This window comes from Carassius carassius, chromosome 24, assembly GCF_963082965.1.
Source record: "Carassius carassius chromosome 24, fCarCar2.1, whole genome shotgun sequence".
NCBI lineage: Eukaryota > Metazoa > Chordata > Actinopteri > Cypriniformes > Cyprinidae > Carassius > Carassius carassius.
In genome coordinates, this window is record NC_081778.1 from 32,080,540 (window position 1) to 32,107,798 (window position 27,259).

The window sequence follows — 27,259 nt, forward strand, 5'->3', positions numbered from 1 at the left end:
AGATAGCACAGGCACGTCTGCAAGAGGTCTGTTAAAGATCGCTTCATCTGGAAAGCATCTGCTGTGTACAAACATCTGACAGACATCTCTAAAATATCAGTTTTACATTCATTCTACATTTTAAAGACATCTTCTAAATGTCTATTTAACATCTGATACGAAACATCCTATAGATGTATTGCAGATACTCTAAAAAAATATGTCTTGCAGATGTCATATAGACGTTGCTGTGATGTCAGGGTTGCAATTGACTCAATTGAGTCTCGTTGAGGACTAGTGTGTTGCGTTGACACTAAAAAGTGTGCGAAGACATTAAAAGTTTGCAAAAGCAATAAGAAAATGTCAGAAATGCTGATTCTAAACACATTAGAATGAGAGTTTGAGGAATTGCCGAACTGATTCAGACCAGCTGTGAATTAAAATGAGAAATACAGCGAATCTTGACCATGAAATAAAACATGAGGAGGAAGTTTTAGGAGAGGAAATGGGTGAAAATGTGAGCATGAGTCAGACGAGCACATGGTGAACTTTACATGGCATAGAAGATGCTGAGCTAAATATTAATAAATTATTAAAACGACACAATTCTACAAAAATGATTCAGTTTTTGATAAATATGACATATGAAAACTTTATTTTAGTTTAATTTAGTTAAAAAAATGTTTTTTGTTGTTGTTTTTTGTTTGTTTTTTTGTGCATTGTGAATAAGCAGCTTTTGTGTAAGCATCTTCCTTTTATGCTTTATCCTCCATAACTATTTTCCATAAAATGCATGCATTACTACAGTGAAGATGTTGGAGCAGGAACGTCATGGGACTGCAGATCAGTGTTACGAAACATGCCAGACCTTCACTTCTGACTTCCTTAAACACTAAAAAAGAGCAGAAAGTTCCCCGGCGGCATCAGTGTGTATCGTCAATCCATCTGACTGGAGCTCATGGCCCTGGACACACTGATCCGGATCTTTACCATCATGTCAGGTGAGCGATATTTACTCAGTTAATTTGTTTCATTAAATCAACATATGATCAGGATGCAGTGATCATTTTCTCTGAACATCATCTCAGCGCAAACCTATTCAGACTCTCAGACGCATAACTTCTCTGTTTCCATATTCTGATCCTGTTGTGAAATAAGCTGTCCTGTGCTGATCTGAAGACACATGTGATGACGAGGACCATAAAAGCACAGTGTTTTACAGTCATTAGAGTTGGACATTTTTTAATGAGCAGCTGTTGGTGATGAGATGTGAAATGTTAAAGTTTTTGTATTTAATTTGTTTTTAGAGCATTGTTGGTAATACCTTACAATAAGGACTCATTAGTTAGAAGGTTAATGCATTAATTAACAATGAGATAACATTAGCTAAGCAATTTGTTAATGTTAATAAAATAAAATAACTGTTCATTGTATATGAAATGAAAAGTCGAAATTATGAGATGAAAAATAATAACTATAAGGTAAAAAATCTAAATTATGAGATGAAAAATAATAACTATAAGGTAAAAAATCTAAATTATGAGATGAAAAATAATAACTATAAGGTAAAAAATCTACATTATGAGATGAACAATAATAACTATAAGTTAAAAAGTCGAAATTATAAAATGAAAAATAATATCTATAAGGTAAAAAGTTGAAATTATCACATGAAAAATAAGAACTATAAGGTAAAAAGTTGAAAATATAACATGAAAATAATAACTATAAGGTAAAAAGTTGAAATTATAACATGAAAAATTATATCTATATGGTAAAAAGTCGAAATTATGAATGAAAAGTCGAAATCATAACATGAAAAATAGTATTTATAAGGTAAAAAGTTGAAATTATCACATGAACAATTATATCTATAAGGTAAAAAGTTGAAAATATAACATGAAAAATTATATCTATATGGTAAAAAGTTGAAATTATGAAATGAAAAGTCGAAATTATAAAATGAAAAATAATATCTATAAGGTAAAAAGTTGAAATTATCACATGAAAAATAAGAACTATAAGGTTAAAAGTTGAAAATATAACATGAAAATAATAACTATAAGGTAAAAAGTTGAAATTATAACATGAAAATTTATATCTATATGGTAAAAAGTCAAAATTATGAATGAAAAGTCGAAATTATAACATGAAAAATAGTATTTATAAGGTAAAAAGTTGAAATTATCACATGAAAAATGATATCTATAAGGTAAAAAGTTGAAAATATAACATGAAAATAATAACTATAAGGTAAAAAGTTGAAATTATAACATGAAAAATTATATCTATATGGTAAAAAGTTGAAATTATGAAATGAAAAGTCGAAATTATAAAATGAAAAATAATATCTATAAGGTAAAAAGTTAAAATTATCACATGAAAAATAAGAACTATAAGGTAAAAAGTTGAAAATATAACATGAAAATAATAACTATAAGGTAAAAAGTTGAAATTATAACATGAAAAATTATATCTATATGGTAAAAAGTCGAAATTATGAAATGAAAAGTCGAAATTATAACATGAAAAATAGTATCTAAAAGGTAAAAAGTTGAAATTATCACATGAAAAATAAGAACTATAAGGTAAAAAGTTGAAATTATTACATGAAAAATAATATCTATAAGGTAAAAAGTCGAAATTATAACATGAAAAATAAGAACTATAAGGTAAAAGTTGAAAATACAACATGAAAATAATAACTATAAGGTAAAAAGTTGAAATTATAACATGAAAAATAAAAACTATAAGGTAAAAAGTCGAAATTATAACATGAAAAATAATACCTATAAGGTAAAAAGTCAAAATTATAACATGAAAAATAATATCTATAAGGTAAAAAGTAGAAATTATAACATGAAAAATAATACCTATAAGGTAAAAAGTCAAAATTATAACATGAAAAATAATATCTATAAGGTAAAAAGTAGAAATTATTACATGACAAATTATAACTTTAAGGTAAAAAGTCGAAATTATAACATGAAAATAATAACTATAAGGTAAAAAGTCGAAATTATAACATGAAAAATAGTATTTATAAGGTAAAAAGTTGAAATTATCACATTAAAAATTATATCTATAAGGTAAAAAGTTGAAAATATAACATGAAAAATTATATCTATATGGTAAAAAGTTGAAATTATGAAATGAAAAGTCGAAATTATAAAATGAAAAATAATATCTATAAGGTAAAAAGTTGAAATTATCACATGAAAATTTATATCTATATGGTAAAAAGTCGAAATTATGAAATGAAAAGTCGAAATTATAACATGAAAAATAGTATCTAAAAGGTAAAAAGTTGAAATTATCACATGAAAAATAAGAACTATAAGGTAAAAAGTTGAAATTATTACATGAAAGATAATATCTATAAGGTAAAAAGTCGAAATTATAACATGAAAAATAAGAACTATAAGGTAAAAGTTGAAAATACAACATGAAAATAATAACTATAAGGTAAAAAGTTGAAATTATCACATGAAAAATAAGAACTATAAGGTAAAAGGTTGAAAATATAACATGAAAATAAGAACTATAAGGTAAAAAGTTGAAATTATAACATGAAAAATTATATCTATATGGTAAAAAGTCAAAATTATGAATGAAAAGTCGAAATTATAACATGAAAAATAGTATTTATAAGGTAAAAAGTTGAAATTATCACATGAAAAATTATATCTATATGGTAAAAAGTTGAAATTATGAAATGAAAAGTCGAAATTATAAAATGAAAAATAATATCTATAAGGTAAAAAGTTGAAATTATCACATGAAAATAATAACTATAAGGTAAAAAGTTGAAATTATAACATGAAAATTTATATCTATATGGTAAAAAGTCGAAATTATGAAATGAAAAGTCGAAATTATAACATGAAAAATAATATCTAAAAGGTAAAAAGTTGAAATTATCACATGAAAAATAAGAACTATAAGGTAAAAAGTTGATATTATTACATGAAAGATAATATCTATAAGGTAAAAAGTCGAAATTATAACATGAAAAATAAGAACTATAAGGTAAAAGTTGAAAATACAACATGAAAATAATAACTATAAGGTAAAAAGTTGAAATTATCACATGAAAAATAAGAACTATAAGGTAAAAAGTTGAAAATATAACATGAAAATAAGAACTATAAGGTAAAAAGTTGAAAATATAACATGAAAATAATAACTATAAGGTAAAAAGTTGAAATTATAACATGAAAAATTATATCTATATGGTAAAAAGTCAAAATTATGAATGAAAAGTCGAAATTATAACATGAAAAATAGTATTTATAAGGTAAAAAGTTGAAATTATCACATGAAAAATTATATCTATATGGTAAAAAGTTGAAATTATGAAATGAAAAGTCGAAATTATAAAATGAAAAATAATATCTATAAGGTAAAAAGTTGAAATTATCACATGACAAATAAGAACTATAAGGTAAAAAGTTGAAAATATAACATGAAAATAATAACTATAAGGTAAAAAGTTGAAATTATAACATGAAAAATTATATCTATATGGTAAAAAGTCGAAATTATGAAATGAAAAGTCGAAATTATAACATGTAAAATAGTATCTAAAAGGTAAAAAGTTGAAATTATCACATGAAAAATAAGAACTATAAGGTAAAAAGTTGAAATTATTACATGAAAAATAATATCTATAAGGTAAAAAGTCGAAATTATAACATGAAAAATAAGAACTATAAGGTAAAAGTTGAAAATACAACATGAAAATAATAACTATAAGGTAAAAAGTTGAAATTATAACATGAAAAATAAAAACTATAAGGTAAAAAGTCAAAATTATAACATGAAAAATAATACCTATAAGGTAAAAAGTCAAAATTATAACATGAAAAATAATATCTATAAGGTAAAAAGTAGAAATTATAACATGAAAAATAATACCTATAAGGTAAAAAGTCAAAATTATAACATGAAAAATAATATCTATAAGGTAAAAAGTAGAAATTATTACATGACAAATTATAACTTTAAGGTAAAAAGTCGAAATTATAACATGAAAATAATAACTATAAGGTAAAAAGTCGAAATTATAACATGAAAAATAATATCTTTAAGGTAAAAAGTCGAAATTATAACATGAAAAATAATATCTTTAAGGTAAAAAGTTGAAATTATAACATGAAAAATAAAAACTATAAGGTAAAAAGTCGAAATTATAACATGAAAAATAATACCTATAAGGTAAAAAGTCAAAATTATAACATGAAAAATAATATCTATAAGGTAAAAAGTACAAATTATTACATGACAAATTATAACTTTAAGGTAAAAAGTCGAAATTATAACATGAAAATAATAACTATAAGGTAAAAAGTCGAAATTATAACATGAAAAATAATATCTTTAAGGTAAAAAGTCGAAATTATAACATGAAAAATAATATCTATATGGCAAAAAGTCAAAATTATAACATGAAAAATAATAACTAAGGTAAACAGTTGAAATTATAACATGAAAAATAATACCTATAAGGTAAAAAGTCGAAATTATAACATGAAGAATAATAACTAAGGTAAAAAGTTGAAATTATGAAATGAAAAGTCAAAATTATAACATGAAAAATAATATCTATAAGGTAAAAAGTTGAAATTATAACATGGAAAATAATATCTATAAGGTAAAAAGTCGAAATTATTACATGGAAAATAATATCTATAAGGTAAAAAGTCGAAATTATAACAATAATAACTATAAGGTAAAAAGTTTAAATTATAACATGAAGAATAATATCTATAAGGTAAAAAATCGAAATTATGAAATGAAAAATAATATCTATAAGGTAAAAAGTCAAAATTATGAGATGAATAATAATAACTATAAGGTAAAAAGTCAACATTATAACATAAAAAATTATATCTATAAGGTAAAAAGTCGAAATTATGAAATGAAAACTCGAAATTATAACATTAAAAATAATAACTATAAGGTAAAAAGTCGAAATTATGAGATGAAAAATAATAACTATAAGATAAAAAGTTGAAATTATAACATGAAAAATAAGAACTATAAGGTAAAAAGTCAAAATTATTACATGAAAATAATAACTATAAGGTAAATAAGGTTAACTATAAGGTTAACGTGGTGGAGGGGTTTGAGTACCCGAATGACCCTAGGAGCTATGTTGTCCGGGGCTATATGCCCCTGGTAGGGTCTCCCAAGGCAAACAGGTCCTAGGCGACGGGTCAGACTAAGAGCGGTTCAGAAAACCCTTATGAAGAGATCAAATCATAGGACCGTGACGTCGCCCGGTATGGCGCAGCCGGGGCCCCACCCTGGACCCAGGCCCGGGGTTGGGGCTCGTATGCGAGCGCCTGGTGGCCGGGCCTCCCCCCACGGGGTCCGGCCGGGCTCAGCCCGAAGGAGCGACGTGGGGCCGCTTTCCCGTGGGCTCACCACCTACAGGAGGGACCGTAAGGGGCCGGTGCTTAGAAAATCAGGCGGCAGTCGAAGGCGGGGGCCTCGACAGCCCGATCCCTGGACACGGAAACTAGCTCTAGGGACGTGGAACGTCACCTCACTGGCGGGGAAGGAGCCCGAGATTGTGCGTGAGGTTGAGAGGTTCCGACTAGCGATAGTCGGGCTCACCTCTACGCACAGCTTGGGCTCTGGAACCACACTCCTCGAGAGAGGATGGACTCTTCACCACTCTGGAGTTGTCCATGGTAAGAGGAGGCGGGCTGGTGTGGGTTTGCTTATAGCCCCCCCAGCTCAGCTGCCATGTGTTGGAGTTTACCCCGGTGAACGAGAGGGTTGCTTCCCTGCGCCTTCGGGTCGGGGATAGGTCTCTCACTGTCGTTTGTGCCTACGGGCCGAACGGCAGTGCAGAGTACCCAGCCTTCTTGGAGTCCCTGGGAGGGGTGCTGGAAAGTTCAACTTCAATGCCCACGTGGGCAACGACAGTGATACCTGGAGGGGCGTGATTGGGAGGAACGGCCCCCCTGATCTGAACCCGAGCGGTGTTCAGTTATTGGACTTCTGTGCTAGTTACAGCTTGTCCATAACGAACACCATGTTCAAGCATAAGGGTGTCCATCAGTACACGTGGCACCAGGACACCCTAGGCCGTAGGTCGATGATCGACTTTGTGGTCGTTTCATCTGACCTCCGGCCGTATGTCTTGGACACTCGGGTGAAGAGAGGGGCGGAGCTGTCAACTGATCACCACCTGGTGGTGAGTTGGATCCGATGGCGGGGGAGGAAGCTGGACAGACTCGGCAGACCCAAACGTACTGTGAGGGTCTGCTGGGAACGTTTGGCCGAGTCTCCTGTCAGAGAGATCTTCAACTCCCACCTCCGGCAGAGCTTCGACCGGATCCCGAGGGAGGCTGGAGATATTGATTCTGAGTGGACCATGTTCTCCACCTCCATTGTCGAAGCGGCCGCTCGGAGCTGTGGCCGTAAGGTCTCCGGTGCCTGTCGAGGCGGCAATCCCCAAACCCGGTGGTGGACACCGGAAGTAAGGGATGCTGTCAAGCTGAAGAAGGAGTCCTATCGGGCCTGGTTGGCTTGTGGGACTCCTGAGGCAGCTGACAGGTACCGGCAGGCCAAGCGGACTACAGCCCGGGTGGTTGTGGAGGCAAAAACTCGGGCCTGGGAGGAGTTCGGTGAGGCCATGGAGAAGGACTATTGGTCAGCCTCGAAGAGATTCTGGCAAACCGTCCGGCGCCTCAGGAGAGGGAAGCAGTGCCCTACCAACGCTGTTTAGAGTAGAGGTGGGGAGCTGTTGACCTCAACTGGGGATGTCGTTGGACGGTGGAAGGAATACTTCGAGGATCTCCTCAATCCCGCTGTCACGTCTTCCATTGAGGAAGCAGAGGCTGAGGGCTCAGATGTGGACTCGTCCATCACCCAAGCTGAAGTCACCGAGGTAGTCAAGAAACTCCTCGGTGGCAAGGCACCGGGGGTGGATGAGATCCGCCCTGAGTACCTCAAGTCTCTGGATGTTGTGGGGCTGTCTTGGCTGCAGCATCGCGTGGCAGTCGGGGACGGTGCCTCTGGGATGGCAGACCGGGGTGGTGGTCCCTCTTTTTAAGAAGGGGGACCGGAGGGTGTGTTCCAACTACAGGGGGATCACACTTCTCAGCCTCCCTGGGAAAGTCTATGCCAGGGTACTGGAGAGGAGAATCCGGCCGATAGTAGAACCTCGGATTCAGGAGGAACAGTGTGGTTTTCGTCCAGGCCGTGGAACACTGGACCAGCTCTATACCCTCTACAGGGTGCTGTAGGGTTCATGGGAGTTTGCCCAACCAGTCCACATGTGCTTTGTGGATTTGGAGAAGGCATTCGACTGTGTCCCTCGCGGCGGCCTGTGGAGGGTGCTCCGGGAGTATGGGGTCCGGGGCCCTTTGCTAAGGGCTATCCGGTCCCTGTACGACCGGAGCAGGAGCTTGGTTCGTATTGCCAGCAGTAAGTCAGACTTGTTCCCGGTGCGTGTTGGACTCCGGCAGGGCTGCCCTTTGTCGCCGGTTCTGTTCATGATTTTTATGGACAGAATTTCTAGGCGCAGCCAGGGGCCGGAGGGGGTCAGGTTTGGTGACAACACGATTTCGTCTCTGCTCTTTGCGGATGATGTTGTCGTGTTGGCCTCATCAAGCCAGGACCTTCAGCATGCATTGGGACGGTTTGCAGCCGAGTGTGAAGCAGCTGGGATGAGAATCAGCACCTCCAAATCCGAGGCCATGGTCCTCAGTCGGAAAAGGGTGGCTTGCCCTCTTCAGGTTGGTGGAGAGTTCCTGCCTCAAGTGGAGGAGTTTAAGTATCTTGGGGTCTTGTTCACGAGTGAGGGAAGGATGGAGCAGGAGATTGACAGACGGATAGGTGCAGCTTCTGCAGTAATGCGGTTGATGTACCGGTCTGTCGTGGTGAAGAAAGAGCTGAGCCGCAAGGCGAAGCTCTCGATTTACCGGTCAATCTACGTTCCTACTCTCACCTATGGTCATGAGCTTTGGGTCATGACCGAAAGGACAAGATCCCGGATACAGGCGGCCGAAATGAGCTTTCTCCGCAGGGTGGCTGGGCGATCCCTTAGAGATAGGGTGAGAAGCTCAGTCACCCGGGAGGAGCTCAGAGTAGAGCCGCTGCTCCTCCACATCGAGAGGGGTCAGCTGAGGTGGCTCGGGCATCTGTTCCGGATGCCTCCTGGACGCCTTCCCGGGAAGGTGTTCCGGGCGTGTCCCACCGGGGAAGACCTAGGACACGCTGGAGAGACTATGTCTCCCGGCTGGCCTGGGAACGCCTCGGTGTCCCCCCAGAAGAGCTGGAGGAAATGTCTAGGGAGAGGGAAGTCTGGGTTTCTCTGCTTAGACTGCTGCCCCCGCGACCCGGCCCCGGATAAGCGGAAGAAGATGGATGGATGGATGGATAGTAAAAAGTTGAAATTATGACATTAAAAATAATAACTATAAAGGTAAAAAGTCGAAATTATGAGATGAAAAATAATAACTAAGGTAAAAAGTTGAAATTATAACATGAACAATAAGAACCATAAGCTAAAAAGTCGAACTATATAACTATAATAACCTTGTACACAGCTTAGGTTCATTAAATAATATTAACGGATAAAACTTTTCCTTTTAATAATTTATTAGTAAATATTTTTACAATTAACAAATGTTGAGAAAGTATTTTTCGTTGTTAATTTATAAAGAAAACAGAAAATATATTAAAACTAATTCAAAATATTAATGAATGCTATATAGACACATTTAAAAATGACTAAACTAAAATGTTAAAAAACTAATTGAAATTAAAATAAAAAGGGAAAATCTTAATAAAAATAAAAAATATTAACAGATACAACTTTTGATTTTAATAATGTATAAGTAACTGTTGGAAATAAATTTAATTAAGATTAATAAATGCTTATTTGAGTATTTTACATTAGTTTGCATTAACTTTAACACTACTTAAAAATACAAAAAACACATCAAAATATTAATAAATACTATATAGACATTTGAAAACAACTAATACAACCGACAAAATTACAAAGAAAATTAAAATGAATTCTTAGTTCATGTCAACAAAATTTTTAATAAAAAAGGAAAATATATAGTATTTAAAAAATTCAAGTTTAAAAATATTATTAAATATTATAGAGACATATTTAAAAGCAACTACTAATGACAATAAACTTTAAATGAAAACTTTAACTGCAATTAAAATATAAAGAGAAAAATATAAAAATGTATCATATTAACAGATACAACTTTATATTTTAGTAGTTTTAGTAAATGTTGGAATTAACTGTTTATTAAATTAACTTAAATTAATTAAATTAACTCTTATTTTTTATTGTAACTAAATTTAAAGTGAAAACAGGAAATACATAAAAACTTTAAAAACAATAACTAATAAAAATGATGAAAACCAAACAAAAAAGTAAAAATCTTATGTAAAATTAAAGAGAAAATTTAAAATATAAAAACTGAAAATAACAATAACAGATACAACTTTTAATTTTATTGTATTAGTTAATGTAGGAATAAAAGTGAACTAAGTTTAATAAATGCTTTAGCAGTATTTTCCATTCTTCATTCATGTTAACTTTAAAATTGATTAAACCTAACAATAAATACTGTACAGATTTTTAAAAACAATAAATAAAAATGACGCAAACTCACAAAAAGTCAAAAACTGTAGTGTTAACTATTAATAATGTATTAATATATGCTGACATTATATTGATTAATTAGATGTTGTAATAAAAATTTCATAAAAATGTAATTATTTTACAGGAATGATCTCCAAAAGTAAATGGAGTTGAAGTTGTAATATAACCCTATGCTTGCTGTTGTTGTGTGTGTTCAGTGAGTGTGTTTGGGAGGAGTGCTGCTGTCTCTGTGTCTGTACCGGGACGAGTGCTGGCTCTGGAGGGCTCGTGTCTCATCATCCCCTGCTCCTTCAGTCCTGCTCCTGATGCTCAGAAGATGGAGCTTCGGCTCGTCAGATCCTCGACGCCGTTTCTCATGATGCTGCGGAGGCCGGTGTTCAGCTCTGTGCGCGGCGAAACCGTTCAATCCCACTTCAGAGAGCGCACATCGCTCGCAGGGAACATCAGCGCTGGCGACTGCTCCATCAGCATCAGCAGCATCAGGAGCAACGACCAGAACACATACGAGCTGCAGATGAGGGAGCGGGGTCAAAGGTCATGGCCTGCGGGCAGTCAGGTCAACATCAGCGTGACTGGTATACTCATGTTGCTCTGATGGGATGCAATGCTTTTATTGTTAACTAAAGCCAGAAAAAACATTTAAAATGTTACTTGAAATGAAATGAATTTTAACTTAAATAAAACACAATAAAATTTTTATTTTAAATTAAACATTAATATAACATTTAAATTTCTCATTTATTTTAACTTGTAATTGAATAACTAATAATAAAACAACTAAAGGTGATTAGTAGTTAGTAGCTGATTAGAAATTAATTTATACATACAGCTAAAAAATATATATATATATATATTTTTTTTAAAGACAGCAAAAGGACTAAAATGAAAATGAAAAAAAAATGTATTGAAATTATTAAAAATTATATGTAAAAAAACCTAATAAATAGCAAAAACAGCACAATTTCTACAATTTCAAGTCAAATTAAAATGAAAACTGAACATTTAAAAAAGTTATTGAAAATATTATTTAAATCTATGTAAACTAATTAAAATTGCAAAAAAATCTACAACTTCAAAAAATAAAACCAATAAATATATAAAAAATCTAATATAATTCAAAATATAAAAATAAAACGTTAAAAAAATTAAATAAAAATAACAAAAACAAAACAATTCTAAAACTTTGAAAGTAAAATTAAAACAGCAAATATAAAAAGGAATTTTTTTTAAAAATTATAAAAATAACAAAAACAAAAATTTAACTTTAAAATTGTAATTAATAATTGAAAAAAATTATTCACAATATTAATAAAAATATAAACATATTATAAAAAGTAAAATCAAACTAGTTTAAAATAAAAAAGAAAATAAATAAAATCTAATTCAAAACTAAAAATAGACATTTAAAAACATTATAAAAATAACAAAGCCAAAAACTTTCAAATTAATAATTGAAAAAATTATTCACCATATTAATAAAATATAAACATATTATAAAAAAGTAATAAATTAATAAAAAAAATAATTAATAAAAAATAATAAAAAATGCACAACAAAATGACTAAAACTTTAAAAAGGAAAATGAACATATTAAAATTAAAACAAAAACTTATTCAAAAGTACTGTGTTAAAAAAAACTGTATGGACAAAAAATTAATGAATAAAAAGCTAACTCAAGTTATTAATTCAAACTATAATAATGGTACTAAAACAGCAGTGATGTGTTGTTTGTATGTAATAACAGAATATGTATGTGTTTTGCTCATGAGGTTCGCCGGAGCCGCCGGAGCTCACAGACCCGGGGCCGGTGAAGGAGGGCCATCAGCTCGTGTTGAACTGTTCGACGAGGCTCAGCTGTCCGTCTGATCGACCTCGTCTGCTGTGGAAGTGGGAGCGCGGCAATCCGACTGGGAGCAGCGTTCACGGAGACACAGAGCTGCTGCGGGACACCGGCTGGTTTCCGGTGCTTCAGACCAGCCTCGTCTTCACCGTCCCGCGGCACACAAACCCCAGAGTCAGATGTGAGCTGGAGTACCCCAATAACAGACGATCCTCGGCCACCCGCGAGATCCTCGTGCACTGTGAGAAACAAACCCTCATCTCACACAAACCCACAGAAGACTCGGCTTCTCTCCATTCAGTCTCACTGCTGCATGATAGTAACTGATAGAACAGCATCAGAAGCAGTCAATATCCAGATATCTCAAAGCTGCTCATTTTCAGACCTTTTTATTTACAGAGATGCAATTTGAATTAACTCACTTAAATATTTTAGTGTTTATATTGTATTGTAAATTATATTTTTAATAATGATTATACGATTAATTAGTTCTTAAGGTTTTAGACTTTTTATTATGACAGATTTTTCATGAGTTTTCTGCTAATTTGGGTCTATATTTAATTATTTTTTATTATTTAAATTTACTTTTTATTATTTAAATAATTTTGCTTACAACATAAATACTACACATACTTATTTAAATATTATAATCATATTTATAATAATAATAATAATAACATTTAATTATAAATTCCAGGTCAGCATTTCCATGTTTGTAGTTATTTGTGACTATATTTATTTTTAACTCTATAAATGTTCTTTTATTTTTTTATAATGATTTTACCCTGTAGCAAATTCAGTAATTTTACTTATGGTACATAATATAATATAATATAATATAATATAATATAATATAATATAATATAATATAATATAATATAATATAATATAATATAATATAATATAATATAATATAATATTTCTAATAATTATAAATAATTACAATCTAGATGTTTTAATAACAGAATTTTCTTTAGCTTTTATTTACTAATAACTGTAATTTCCATGACATTTGTAGTTATTTGTGGCTATATTTAATTACATATTTTATAGTTAAATGTTTATTTTATCGATTTTGCCTAAAAATAACAATTTCTATCAATTTGCTAATAACAGAATTATTATTTAAGTTTTATAAATGATATTAATAATAATATTTAATCAAAATAATAGAATAAAACAATTATACAGTATTAATAATAACAAATATTAAAATGAATAAAAATAATTAAATTCTGGAAATTTCAATAACTGAATGTTCTTCGGGGTGCACATTTATAGTAAAAAAAAAAATGTTTTTCCAATGATAAAAAAAGGTAATAATTTCAGTATTTTATGAATTTCCAGGATTCTTCCAGGTCTATAATTCACACTTTTAAAATTCCCTTATATATCCAGGTTTAGGAAATCTGAAATAAAAATGAGGGAACCATGTATGAGCATGCACAGGGGCGGATATATATATATATATATATATATATATATATATATATATATATATATATATATATATATATATATATATATATATATATAATTTTTTTTTTTTTAATTGACGGAAATCATAATATTACATCTCTTTTCTACGCAAATGGATGAGTGAGTCGATCGCGCAGCCAACAAGCGCGTTTTCGTCTAATTTAGAGAGAGACAGATTCATCTGGTACAGCGAATTTCTCTGAGCAGCAGGCCACTGTATACGTTCACTTAAAACATAACCGACTGTGTTTGCGAGAATACTTGCAGACTATTTGTTCATTCAGAAGTTACGATACCCAAAAGATGAATTAATTCTTTGTACGCGCATTGTCTGAAATGCTGCTCACAGCGCGTGCTTTGAACGAGTGCGCGCAAGCTTCGAACGCGCGCAAATTGTTTAAAAAAGTTGAATCAGCAAGATTTAGAAACAAGTGAAAACGATCAACTACGATACATTTCACCCCTCCAAGCGAGTGAACAACGCGAATTTTAAATCGCTATTCACGATAGCCCGTCGAGAAGAGCAGTGATACATTTTGGAGCCCGACTGCAAAACACAATAGCCCCTGGACGTCGGGCTAGCGATTTTGCGAGCCCTGCACCTCAGATCTATCCAGTTTGTGAACCACTGGTTTCCACAATGTTTTCGTTAAACAAAATAAATGATTTTTTTAAAAGATTTACTCAAGAGAATAATCTGTTCACGAATCGGATCATGAACTTATATTACCGCATATTCATGCATCTGTTAACTGAATGCAAAGTGTGAGTTCTAGGAGAATGTTTGTCTCGTGATGAACATGTATCGCTCACTAGGAGTCGCTAAATGAACAGCTGCAGCACGCAGGTTATCTTTTTTTTTTTTTTTCAATGGAGGATCAGTTGCCCTATTGGTTAAAATCCCCAAACAGTATACTTAAATATCAAATAAATAAATTACATGAAAACAGGGGCGTTTGCGTTTTGATGTGGTGGGCTGCTGTGGGCCAGAAAGTCCAGGGCCACTTTTTGGTCCCAGTCCGCCCCTAAGCATGCATCTTGATCTCGAGTTGTTTGAGCTCGCTTTAAGCTGACTCTGCTTGTGTTTGTGGTCTCAGTTCCTCCCAGAGACGTGTGTGTTCAGGTCGTGAGCGCGGCGGTGCGTCTCGGAGGAAACGCTCTGCTCCACTGCTCCTGTAAGGCAGACCCCCCGGTCTCGGAGTACCAGTGGTGGAGCGTCGAGGCGGGAAGCACGCGGATCCTGTCCAAACACACGCACAGCGTCCGCATCTATAACATCAGCCGAGACACGCGCGTCCAGTGCAGCGCTGCTAACCGCCTGGGACGCGCCTCGTCCCCCCCGACGCCCCTCAACGCGCAGTGTGAGTTAGTTCTGCCTCCGTGACGCTTGGCGTTGAAGGTTCCAGTCCCGTGTCTGTTACTGTTAGCATTGAAATATAATTTTTCTTCCATCTCACATTTCTTCATCACTAATGTTCCTGTGGAGCTCTGAAGATCAGAGTTCCAGCCGGCACATGACCAACCTTCAACGTTGAAATATGTTTGAAATAAGGTCAGTTGTTGTTTTAACGCTGAAACAACGTTGATACAACAGTGAATCAACATTACGATATCAACTTTGATCCAATTTGCAAAATCGAAAGGTAATTCAACGTTGATTCAACCATGGTACCAACGTTGTTTCAACCTTCAATCAACGTTGAAATGCCGGCTGGGTTGTTAATATGGAAGTCCGTTTCCGCCACTGCATAAAAAATAAAAAAGGTAATTGTGACTTTTTATCTCACAATTCTGACTTTTTTCAATTATAAAGTTGCGAATTATAAAGTCAGAATTGCGACATATATATTCAAATATATAAACTCGCTGAGAAAAAAGTCGCTAGTGGAGCCACGCACATCCCAGCCGGCACATGACTGACCTTCAACGTTGAAATATGGTTGAAATAAGGTCAGTTGTAGTTTCAACGTTGAAACAACGTTGAAATGCCGGCTGGGATGACATGCAAGAAAAAATAGCAGGCTAAAGGCCCGTTCACACCAAGAATGATAACTATAAAGATAAATATAAAGATAACGATATTAGCGTCCACACCAGCAAAAGATATTGTTTGTGTAATCTAAGCGAACGCGCGTCTGCTGCTTTAAATTCTCGAACTCATTACAGCAGGATTGATTCTGATTGGTTGGTAATGTTTTTATTGTTCATCAGAAAAAATAAATCGTTCTGAAAGTGATTCCAACGATATCGTTTCTATTTGCCTTTATCGTTATAGTTGTGGTGTGTACTCCGCTATTCTTTAATATTGAGAACGATTTTTAGAACTATATCTTTATCGTTATCTTTATAGTTATTGTGCTTGGTGTGAACTGGCCTTAAATCGTGTGCACAATTTACTAATTCGTTCCCTCACTGTACTAAAACGTGCACACGATTACTATTGCGTTCCCTCGATTTATCAATTGTGTGCACGATTTACTAATTCGTTCCCTCGATTTGCTGAATCATGCGCACAATTTATTTATTTTTTCTTGCATGTCATGTGCGGGGCTCTGTAATAGTCGCAATAAATTCAGTGGCGGAAACGGGCTTCCATGGTTTTAGTAGGCTATAATTGCAATGCTGTTTTTTTAATATTTTCTGTTTTTGTTTTAATTTCAGTTAAAGTTTGGGTAAAACTGTTTTTTTTCTTCCATTTTTAGTTGTTTTATTATAATTAGTTTATGTATAGTTTTTATTCATTTGTATTTAAACATTTGTAATTTAGTACTTCAGGTGAAATTAACATAAAATGAGTTTTTTTTTAAGGAATTTATTTAGTTTAATTTAATGTTTATCTTATTTCAAGTAACAATATTTTTATGGCTTTACATGGTTTTTAGGTTTAATGTTTAGTATGATTGAGATACTAGTTTTTATTATTTTCAGTTTGTTTTAATTCCTATATCCTTCTTTTTGTTTTTATTATAATTCACATTATAATAAAATTGTTGTGCATTTTTGTGAATTTTTCTAGTATTTTTATTTTTTATATATGTTTATATATTATTTTTATTCATTATGATTTCAGTTTTACTTTGTTAAACTAACTTTAAATGGAAAATGTTGCCTTTATTTTTTTTATTATATCATTTTATTCCCATTAACGTCAAGTAATAAAAACTTTTAGATTTTTTATGACTTTATTTTTATATCAAGATGCTATTATATTTTCTGTTAATATTTTGAATTAGTTTTTACTTTGAGAGATTTTTTTAATTAGTTCACGTTTTAGTAATTTTGTGTTTGTGTCATGTTCTTGTTTAATGTCTATATAGTTTTTTTTTTTATAATTTTTACTTTAATCTTTAGTTTCAGTTATTTTAGTGCTAAGATTTTGACTAAATTATTATTATTTATTTTTTTACAGTTAACATTGGTATATATATATATATATATATATATTGATTAGCTTGTTGTGGTTGTGGATTTTAGTTGTAGTTTTATTTTAAGTCAGTCATGTAAAACATGATACAGAATCACTTCGGCTGCTGTTCTGTGCCTCATGTTCTCCTGGTTATGTGTCTCATTTTCTCCTGGTTATGTGTCTCATTTTCTCCTGGTTATGTGTCTCGTGTTCTCCTGGTTCTGTGTCTCGTGTTCTCCTGGTTCTGTGTCTCGTGTTCTCCTGGTTCTGTGTCTCATGTTCTCGTGGTTCTGTGTCTCGTGTTCTCCTGGTTCTGTGTCTCGTGTTCTCCTGGTTCTGTGTCTCATGTTCTCGTGGTTCTGTGTCACGTGTTCTCCTGGTTCTGTGTCTCATGTTCTCCTGGTTCTGTGTCACGTGTTCTCCTGGTTCTGTGTCACGTGTTCTCCTGGTTCTGTGTCTCGTGTTCTCCTGGTTCTGTGTCTCGTGTTCTCCTGGTTCTGTGTCTCGTGTTCTCCTGGTTCTGTGTCTCGTGTTCTCCTGGTTCTGTGTCTCGTGTTCTCCTGGTTCTGTGTCTCGTGTTCTCCTGGTTCTGTGTCTCGTGTTCTCCTGTTTCTGTGTCTCATGTTCTCGTGGTTCTGTGTCTCATGTTCTCATGTCTCATGTTCTTCTGGTTCTGTCTCATGTTCTCATGGTTCTGTTTTTCATGTTCTCGTGGTTCTGTGTCTCATGTTCTCCTGGTTCTGTGTCTCATGTTCTCATGTCTCATGTTCTTCTGGTTCTGTGTCTCGTGTTCTCCTGGTTCTGTGTCTCATGTTCTTCTGGTTCTGTGTCTCGTGTTCTCCTGGTTCTGTGTCCCATGTTCTCCTGGTTCTGTGTCTCATGTTCTCCCGGTTCTGTGTCTCATGTTCTCCTGGTTCTGTGTCTCGTGTTCTCCTGGTTCTGTGTCTCATGTTCTCCCGGTTCTGTGTCTCATGTTCTCCTGGTTTTGTGTCTCAAGTTCTCCTGGTTCTGTATCTCTGCAGACGCTCCGCTGATTCTGTCTCGCTCGTCCTGTGACTGGGACGGGACACTGTTGTCCTGCTCTTGTGTCGTGGACTCGAACCCTCGTCCCGCTGTCACCTGGAGTGTGAACGGCTCTCACCTGCCGGATGGGTTTAACACCTCGTCTTCTTCTTATGTAAACCACACGCTGACGGTGACGCTGCGCGGGGTCTCAGATGCGCCGCTGCGGGTGGAGTGTCATGCTGTCAGCGCTCTGGGAAACCACTCACACCTGCTCTATGAGCCTCACGAGGGTACGATACACTACAACTATTGAACCATCTGCTGGTGTTTTTATCATTTATAATATTAATTACATTTGTTTATAATATTTGCATTAATGTTTAAATATTTAAAGAAAAAAGTTTGCATATTTCAATTAAAAATTTTAAATTATTTACAGTTAACTATTATTTAATAATAATAATTATTTTAAATATAATTGTATATTGTTGACATAAATGTGTAAATATTTAAAGAAAAAGTTTGCATATTCAAAATTGATTATTTTAATTATTTACAATTAACTATTATTTTTATTACTATTATTATAAATACAATTTATATTATTTACATAAATGTTTGAATATTTAAAGAAAACTTATATATTCCAAATGGATCATTTTTATTATTTACAATGAACTATTATTATTATTATTATTATTATAAATATAATTTATAATATTTACATAAATGTTAAAATATTTAAAGAAAAGGTTTGCATATTCCAATTTGAAATTTTTTATTAATTACAATTAACTATTATTATTATTTTAAATCTAATTTATAATATTTACATAAATGTTATTATTTACAAAAATTTTATTATTTACAATAAAATAGTACTATTATTATTATTATTATTATTATAAATGTAATTTATAATATTTTCATAAATGTTTAAATATTTTAAGAAAAAGTTAGCATGTACCAGTTTGATTATTTTAATTATTTGCAAATATTTTATATAATTACTTCACTATTATTATCATTATTATTATAAATAGAATTTAATAATAATAATTTGTTTATATTTTAAATATTTAAAGAAAGGTGTACAATTACGATTATTACAATTATTTAACATAAATAACTATTATTATTATTATTATTATTATAAATATAATTTTAATTTAATATTACAGTTTGATTATTGTAATTAATAACAATTATTTTATATAATTAATTAACTATTCTTATTATAAATATAATTTAATAAATGGAATAATAAATGTTCAAACATTTCATTACCAATTGTAAAAAAAAGTTTGCATATACCAGTTTAATTTTTTTACAATTGCAATTATTATTACAATTAATTTACATAATTAACTATTATTATTATTATTATTATTATTATTATTATTATTCTAAACACAATTAATGATTTTATACATATTTCAATTTGATTATTTAAAATATACAATTTTTTATATTATTAATTAACTATTATTATTATAAATATAATTTATAATATTTATTTAAATGTTTAAATATTTAATAACTAGTTTTATAAAAAGTTAGCATATCCCAATTTAATGATTTTATTTATTTATAATGTATTTATCTAAATAGTTTGATTAAATATTAGGAATATTATAAATATAATTTATAAAGTTTTGAATTACTATTCTTCAAAAAGGTTTTGTGATACTATAATATACTATGCTGAAGGTGTTGTGTTTGTCAGCAGGTGATCTGAAGTGGACTGTAATCCCGACAGCTGGTGCTGTGCTTCTGCTTCTGCTGCTGCTTCTGCTGCTGGTTTTCTGCTGCTGCAGGACAAACCGAAGGTAAGATGCTCGGCGCTCATGTGTTCATCTCGTCTGTCAGTGTAATATCATCTGAGCTGGTTTCTTGTCTTAAAGGAGACGTGTGATGGCCTACAGGCCTCCAGCCGTGCATCCTGAGCTTCAGGGCTTCTATCAGGAGCGAATGCCTCTCTACATTAACTGCAGCGAAGTCACAAACGTCTACAGCAACGGCAGCTACCAGCTCATCTACCAGAACTGCACTCCGCTCTTCGTCCGGAGCAAACAGGTGCTCTAAAGGGCTCATAGTCATATCTGATGTCACATTGTTATACATTTATCAACAATTTTAAATGTATTACTTTTTATTTTTTAATGTAGATTTTTATTTTGGATTGGTTTGTTTTGAATTTTGGATTATAATTTTTTTTTTTAATTTAATCATTAATTTATTCATTCATTCAGTCATTGGTTTATTCATTCATTCATACATTTTTTTCCTAGAGGTCCAAAATAAACATTTATTAAAACAATAAAAATTATAAATAAAATAATAAACTTTGTTTTCAATAAGATTTTTTTTTATTTATTAAAATATTTTTAGATTTTTTTTATTTTACTTTATTTTCTCAAATGTTTTATTTTACTTTTATAATAGTTTTTTATTTAGAATTTGTATTCTAAATGTGTTATTTTATTTAAACGTGTTATTTAAAAAATATTATTAATAAATATTTTATTTGTATTTTTTTATTAAATTTTTATTTTTGTTTGTTTGTTTGTTTTGAATTTGGATTTTTTTTTTTTTACTTATTCCAAAAATTCCAAAATAAACATTTATTAAAACCCTAAATTATACAAATAATGTTACAGTATGTGGAAGTCATGGGGGGAAAATAAATAATAACATTTCTTTTAAAAAAAAATTGTATTATTAAAATATTTAATCGTTTTTTATTGTACTTTTTCACATTTTTAGATTTAAAAAAAAACTTTTTTAACAGATTTTTTATTTATTTAGAATTGTTATTCTAAATGTGTTATTTAATCTAAATGTGTTTTTTTTATAATTAAAAATATATATATTTTTCTAATTTTAGATTTTTTATTTGGATTTTTGTTGTTTGTTTTGAATTTTAAAAATCTTTTCCCAAAAAATTACAAAATAAACATTTATTAAAACCCTAAATTATAAAAATAATGTTATGTGGAAGTCATGGGGGAAAAATAAATAATAAAATATTTCATGAGTTTTATTATTTTACTTTATTTTTTCAAATTTCTATTTTACTTTTTAATTGTTTTTAATCAAAAATATTAATTTAATCTAAACATGATATTTATATATTATTTAAAAAAAATGTTACTTATTCCTAAAATTCCAAAATAAAAATTTATTGAAACCCTGAAATTATAAAAAAGAATGTTTTGTTAAAATTATAAGTGGAAGTCATGGGGACAAATACATAATAAATGGTCTGTATTAATAACAGGCATGTGGACTAGCTGCAGGTGATGTTGTTGGTCTGTGTTCCAGATGCACAAGAGACAGACACGCGGTGCGAGACGCCAGGCACTGAACCCCGTCGCTGTGGACTCAGACACAGCTGTGTATGTGGAGGTCATATGAGCTCAGACTGTCCTTGTGCTTCAGCTCACCTCCAGAAATAAAGAGTCAATAAACTGTGTGTTTGACATCTCAATCAGTGTGATCAATATGCAGTGATTAAATAGTTCCTTTTAATCCATTTTATTAACATTTATATCTGGTTACAATTTTATTAGTTTTTATTATCATTTTGAGATCATTTTTATTTTAATATCTTCCATTTTTATTTTCATTTTAGTAAGATTTTGTAATTTTGTAGTGATTTTTTTTGTCATTTAAACTCTTAAGTTATACCAAATTAAAATGAGAAATGTTTTCCTTAAAAAAGTTAAGGAATAAATATATATATATATATATATATATATATATATATATATATATATATATATATATATATATATATATATATATATATATATATATATATATATATATATATATATAATAGAAAATAGCTAAATCTAAAACTATTTAGACATATCTAATAAAAACAATAAAATGAAAACAAATAAAAACTAATTCAAAATATTAATAAAAACTATAATAGATACTAAAATAACACTGGTTTAATTATTTTTCGTGATGTTAAACTTATTTTTATTTTTGTCAACTAACAAAGTGCAATTTGAAACGCATAAAATGCATATTCCTTTAATAATATTGCTTGTTACACATGCAAAAATGAACATTTTTATTAAATGACGAGATGTGCTGAAATTATTGAAGTAATCTCAGTCATAAATATTTTTTGCAAATAAAAAATACCTTATCGTATCAGATGAGTAATGCAACAAATATATACAATAAAATATTTTAAAAAATATATATATATACATCAAATAAAATAAATAATTAAATAAAAAATTCTGTATGCCTCTTTGTAATAAGACTCAGAGGACTTTTATTCTGCAGTCTAGCTTGTGTAGCTATGAGTTCCTTTGAAGCGTCGCTCTGATTCGGCGGAGGGCGGAAGTGATGTCACGTGTTGTGGATCGAGAGGGAGTTCGGTTGCGGATTCGTCTCCTCAGACTACAGTATATATAATATATCGCACATAAAGCGCTTCTCGTGCTCTGGACTTCGGTACAGGCTTCTTGATGTAATGAATCGAATGTCTTAATGACAGCGCTGTTTTTACCGCTTTAGTGAGCGCTGTTGTAATGCAGCTAGCAACAGCGCTCAGTCTAATAAAGTCTTTAGTTCGTTTATTTACTTTGTTATTGATTCGTAAATACTCAAATAGTTTAAATTTATGTCAAGTATTTGAGTAAAACAGTCAAACTTGTCATGATGCCGTGCTGTGATGTCTGATTTGTGACCGAATCGTTCTTTTGAGTCGATTCGATGATTCATGCAGATCGAACTAAATGATTCATTAGCGAATCAATCCGAATCAGATTGTTTTGCTTTTTTTTGTAAAACTCTTACCCAGCAATCCGAAATAAGTGATAGTGTTGTGAGGAATTCATTAAAATACATCGAAACACTGTTTACGATAGATCATAAGTGGCTTTCATGTACATATTATGATAATTCTCACTGTTCATGAAGTTATATCCCTCTGTTGTACAGTGTTTTCAGGTTTAATGAGACCAGAAAGGGTTTAATTTGAGGAACATGCCTGAAATTAAATTTTATATTTCACAACAATAATACGATTTAGTGGTTTTCTATAAGCTCAAGGTCGCTTTACAATCAAGTTTTGAAGTGATTCACTGAAATGATTCGAACTGACCGACTCTAGTTCTGTTTTAATACTTTTGTTTAAACGAGAGACTCTGTTTAAACATGAGTCTGAACACGAGTCACGAGAATCACAAACTAGTCTAACAACAGGATCTTACTGACAAAATAAAAGAGCTCTGAGTGTTTGTTGAATAAATGAATGAGTGAGTGAATCGGTTCTTCTGCACAGCCTCAGAGCGGATGACCTCCTGAGCTCCGACACAAACAGGAAATGGAAATCCGCGAGAGCTGTAGAGAAGCTACTTTCAGTCATCCTTCAGGTGTCTTTTTAATTTTTTTTGTAAATATACATATTTTTAAAAACGATTTATTTTATGTGTTATTCATATATTTATTGATGTTTTTGATATATATATATATATATATATATATATATATATATATATATATATATATATATATATATATATATATATATATATATATTTTAAAAAAGTTAAAAATAGATTTAATAATTAAAAAAATATTTTATATTTATATTCAATACACAATTCAAACAATTCAAACTTTTTTTATAATAAATAAAAATAATGTGTTATTTATATATTACTTGTTTAATGCCATAATTTTTATATAAATAACATATTTAAAAAGATATTTTTAATAATGAAAAAAAAAATTATTGTTTGATACACATTTTGTGTGTATATATATATATATATATATATATATAAACAATTTACAAATATGTTTTAATTATTAAAAAATAATGTTATTTATATTTATATATTTTTTAAACAATTTGAACATTTTAAATAATTGAAAATAAGTGTTATTTATAACAATTAAAAAATATCTTTAATGATGAAAAAAATAATGTTATTTATTGTTAATACACATAGTTTATAGATATATAAACTATTTAAAAAATATTTTTTAATAATTGTAAAATAAGAAATAATGTTAATTTGTATGTTTGTTAAAATGTAAATATTTTAATACAAGTTTTTTTATATTAATATTTAAATACACTTATTTATTTTTATACACACACACACACACACACACATATATATATATATATATATATATATATATATATATAAACAAAACTATTTTTTAATAATTAAAAATTAAACAATAATGTTATTTTATTAATCTTTACATAATTCTTTTAAACAATTTAATTAGTTATTAGTTATTAAAAATTAAAAATAATTAGTCTTATTTGTAACTTATTTTTTTAAATACACAATTACACATAATTTTATATTTTAAAAAAACAAAAATAAAATATTTTGAATAATTAAAAAAATTATTTCTTTTTTAATACACATAATTTTACATTTTAACTGAGTTATTATAATTTAAATGTTAACCCTTTTGTCTGTTTTGTTTCTGTAGTTGGAAGAGCAAATTCACAGCATAGACTTTGGAAATGAAGGCTCTGCTTTCATTGAGGTCCTTGTTGGACACTCCACGTCAGTCAAAGACTTTGAGGTGTGTCTTAAAATTACACACTTAAGCAGCATCAAACTGTTTGAAATTGCTTTTGCTGCATCTCAGAGAACATTCATGTGTGTATAATCCAGATTAGTTCCTATTTTGTTTCAAGTCATATTTATTTTCACAAAGCACATTGTTTTAAAGCAGCTGTACAGAAAATCATGATGGTAATGCATTTACCAAATAAAGCTGGATGATATTATAGTTTATATTTTGCAACGAAACAAACAATCAAGCACTTGAGATTTACAATAAAGTATATATCGATTAATTTGAGCGAACTGAAGTTACTTATCTATCCAACTTTATATAAAGAGCTGGGCAGTAATAGAAAATATCATTTAAGAACACCTAACAGTTCTACTGAGTACAGTGTGTCATTTATATTTATTTATTTATTTGCAACAGCCATTAACTGAGATAATAATATAGATTTTTAATGTATTTACATTTTTTACATTTCAGTCTTTTGAATCTACTTCATTGATGCATTCTCTTATTAAAATGTCTTTAATTGTGAATGTGTGTGTGTATATATACACACTCAAAAGATATGATAGATATTGATTATTGTCATAAGGCTGGTATATATTATTGTGTGGTATTGCGCGGCCCTAGTGATTATCATAACAGTGCTGCTTGATAAAAGCCCAGTGCTGAGTGTGTTTGGTGTGTGTTTATCCGTCGTCTCGTCTCGTGTTCTTCTGTTCCAGCTCTCCATTGTGTCTGCTTCGAGTGCCCACCTCACATGATGTATTCTGTAGTTAAAAGCTGCATCTGCCATGCGTAATTAAAGCAGACACTTCCTTTGAAGATGAGGAGGGTGTATCTGTCCACACACACACACACACACGGATCAGATCGGGACTCTTCTCTCGAACCCTTTCGCTCACACTTTTCAGTTATTCCTAATAATACTTCTGCTTGATAAAGCAGATGTTGATTTTTGTGCAACTTGCAAGTCATTTTACAATTGACTGTTTTTTCTCCAAATTACATTTTTGAGGAAAAAGGTCAGCGTTTGAGATTACGTCGGAAAAATATTTACATTTAGTTCAATTTTAACTTTTAATTTTAAGAGTTTATAACTCTCAATCATGACTTTTTTTTTGCTCGGAACTGTTTATATCTGTCAATTATTAACTCATAATTGTTTTGCATGATATAAACTTTCACAATTAATATTGCAATTATGAGAAATAAATTATTTATATATGAATATATTTTTATTGCTTGGTGGAAATAAGCTTCCATAGATTTAGAACAACTTTAATGGAGCACAATGTAAAGTTCCAGAAAGAAACGTGTCAATAATGGCTTAAATATCCTTTAATATTGTCTCAATCCTGGTCCTGGAATCTCCATCAAAACCTTCCGACTAATTTCAGCTCCTGAATTAATAATTTTTCCAGGTACCTCATGAGTCCAGGTCAGAGAGTGAAGCAGAACAGGATGAGAACGAGGAGGAAACACAGAAAGCGGTAGCTGCTTTGTAGATGTTTTATAAATCACATCTCAAGAAACATGCAAAACTGTGAATATAAAGAGCATCATAACCTTGGTCCGGCGTGTTGTTGCCATAGAGACGACATCCTCAGATTTGTTGACTTCCTGTCATGCATCATCGACGCGAGCAGGAAACACATGAGTGACATTAATGCGAAACAAACTGCATAAGCATTGATTTTCTCATGAAAAGAAAACGGCAGAAAAGCAGCTGATTCAGGAAGAGGAGGAGGATTGTGAAGGCTCAGCGGATGCTGAAGATCCAGGTGAAGACAATAGAAATAGAGTACGCTGATCTTCTATTAAAGGATGGAGGGTTTGTGAATCCTAGTTGAAGGATAATGAATTGAACATTATTGTGAAGAGTTTATTTACTTAAATACTTTTGGAGAATTTAATCATATTTAGAATTAGCTTAAATGTCTATACTTTGTATTTTAATTGTAGTTTCTGTAATTATTATTAATATATATTTTTAAATATTTATATTTAGCTTTTATTCATATTTATATAATTCATATATATGTGTGTGTGTGTGTGTGTGTGTATTTTTAAAGTTTAAGTATTAAAATAAAATAGTTTTAATTTTTTTGTTCTAATATTTCTAATCTAATTTTCATTCAATATTTTAGTTTTTAAATTAATGAAATGTTACGTTTTTTTATATTAGTTTTTTAAAGCTTAATTTCTAAAAAAAAGTTAAGTGCTAAAACTACTAAAACTATTTTATTTTTAGTTAGTTACCCAAGCAACATTTAATTCGTTTTTTACCATCTAATATTTCTATTTTTTTCAGCTTTTTTCAATT

The 27,259-nt window shown here is 31.1% G+C and overlaps 1 protein-coding gene across 4 annotated transcripts; it reads left to right on the forward strand.

Annotated features, from left to right (window-relative positions):
- Positions 1 to 844: 844 nt before the first annotated feature.
- Positions 845 to 21,847, forward strand: LOC132103464 (sialoadhesin). 4 transcript variants are annotated; one of them, XM_059508592.1, is made up of 8 exons: positions 845 to 980; positions 10,825 to 11,202; positions 12,397 to 12,708; positions 15,044 to 15,307; positions 18,375 to 18,647; positions 20,084 to 20,186; positions 20,262 to 20,433; positions 21,682 to 21,847. In XM_059508592.1, the coding sequence occupies exons 1-8, from the start codon at positions 938 to 940 to the stop codon at positions 21,772 to 21,774; spliced, it is 1,638 nt and encodes a 545-aa protein (XP_059364575.1). In that variant the 5' UTR covers positions 845 to 937; the 3' UTR covers positions 21,775 to 21,847. The 4 variants fall into 4 exon arrangements, with proteins under 4 accessions (XP_059364575.1, XP_059364577.1, XP_059364576.1 ...); XM_059508594.1 differs by having other exon boundaries at positions 20,265 to 20,433; XM_059508593.1 differs by having other exon boundaries at positions 20,087 to 20,186.
- Positions 21,848 to 27,259: the final 5,412 nt, after the last annotated feature.

Coding starts and splice junctions, on each gene's coding strand:
- LOC132103464 (XM_059508592.1), top strand. CDS start 938: ATGGCCCTGGACACACTGATCCGGATCTTTACCATCATGTCAG. Junction 15,308..18,374: donor GACGCCCCTCAACGCGCAGT/GTGAGTTAGTTC, acceptor GTATCTCTGCAG/ACGCTCCGCTGATTCTGTCT. Junction 20,187..20,261: donor TGCTGCAGGACAAACCGAAG/GTAAGATGCTCG, acceptor CTTGTCTTAAAG/GAGACGTGTGATGGCCTACA.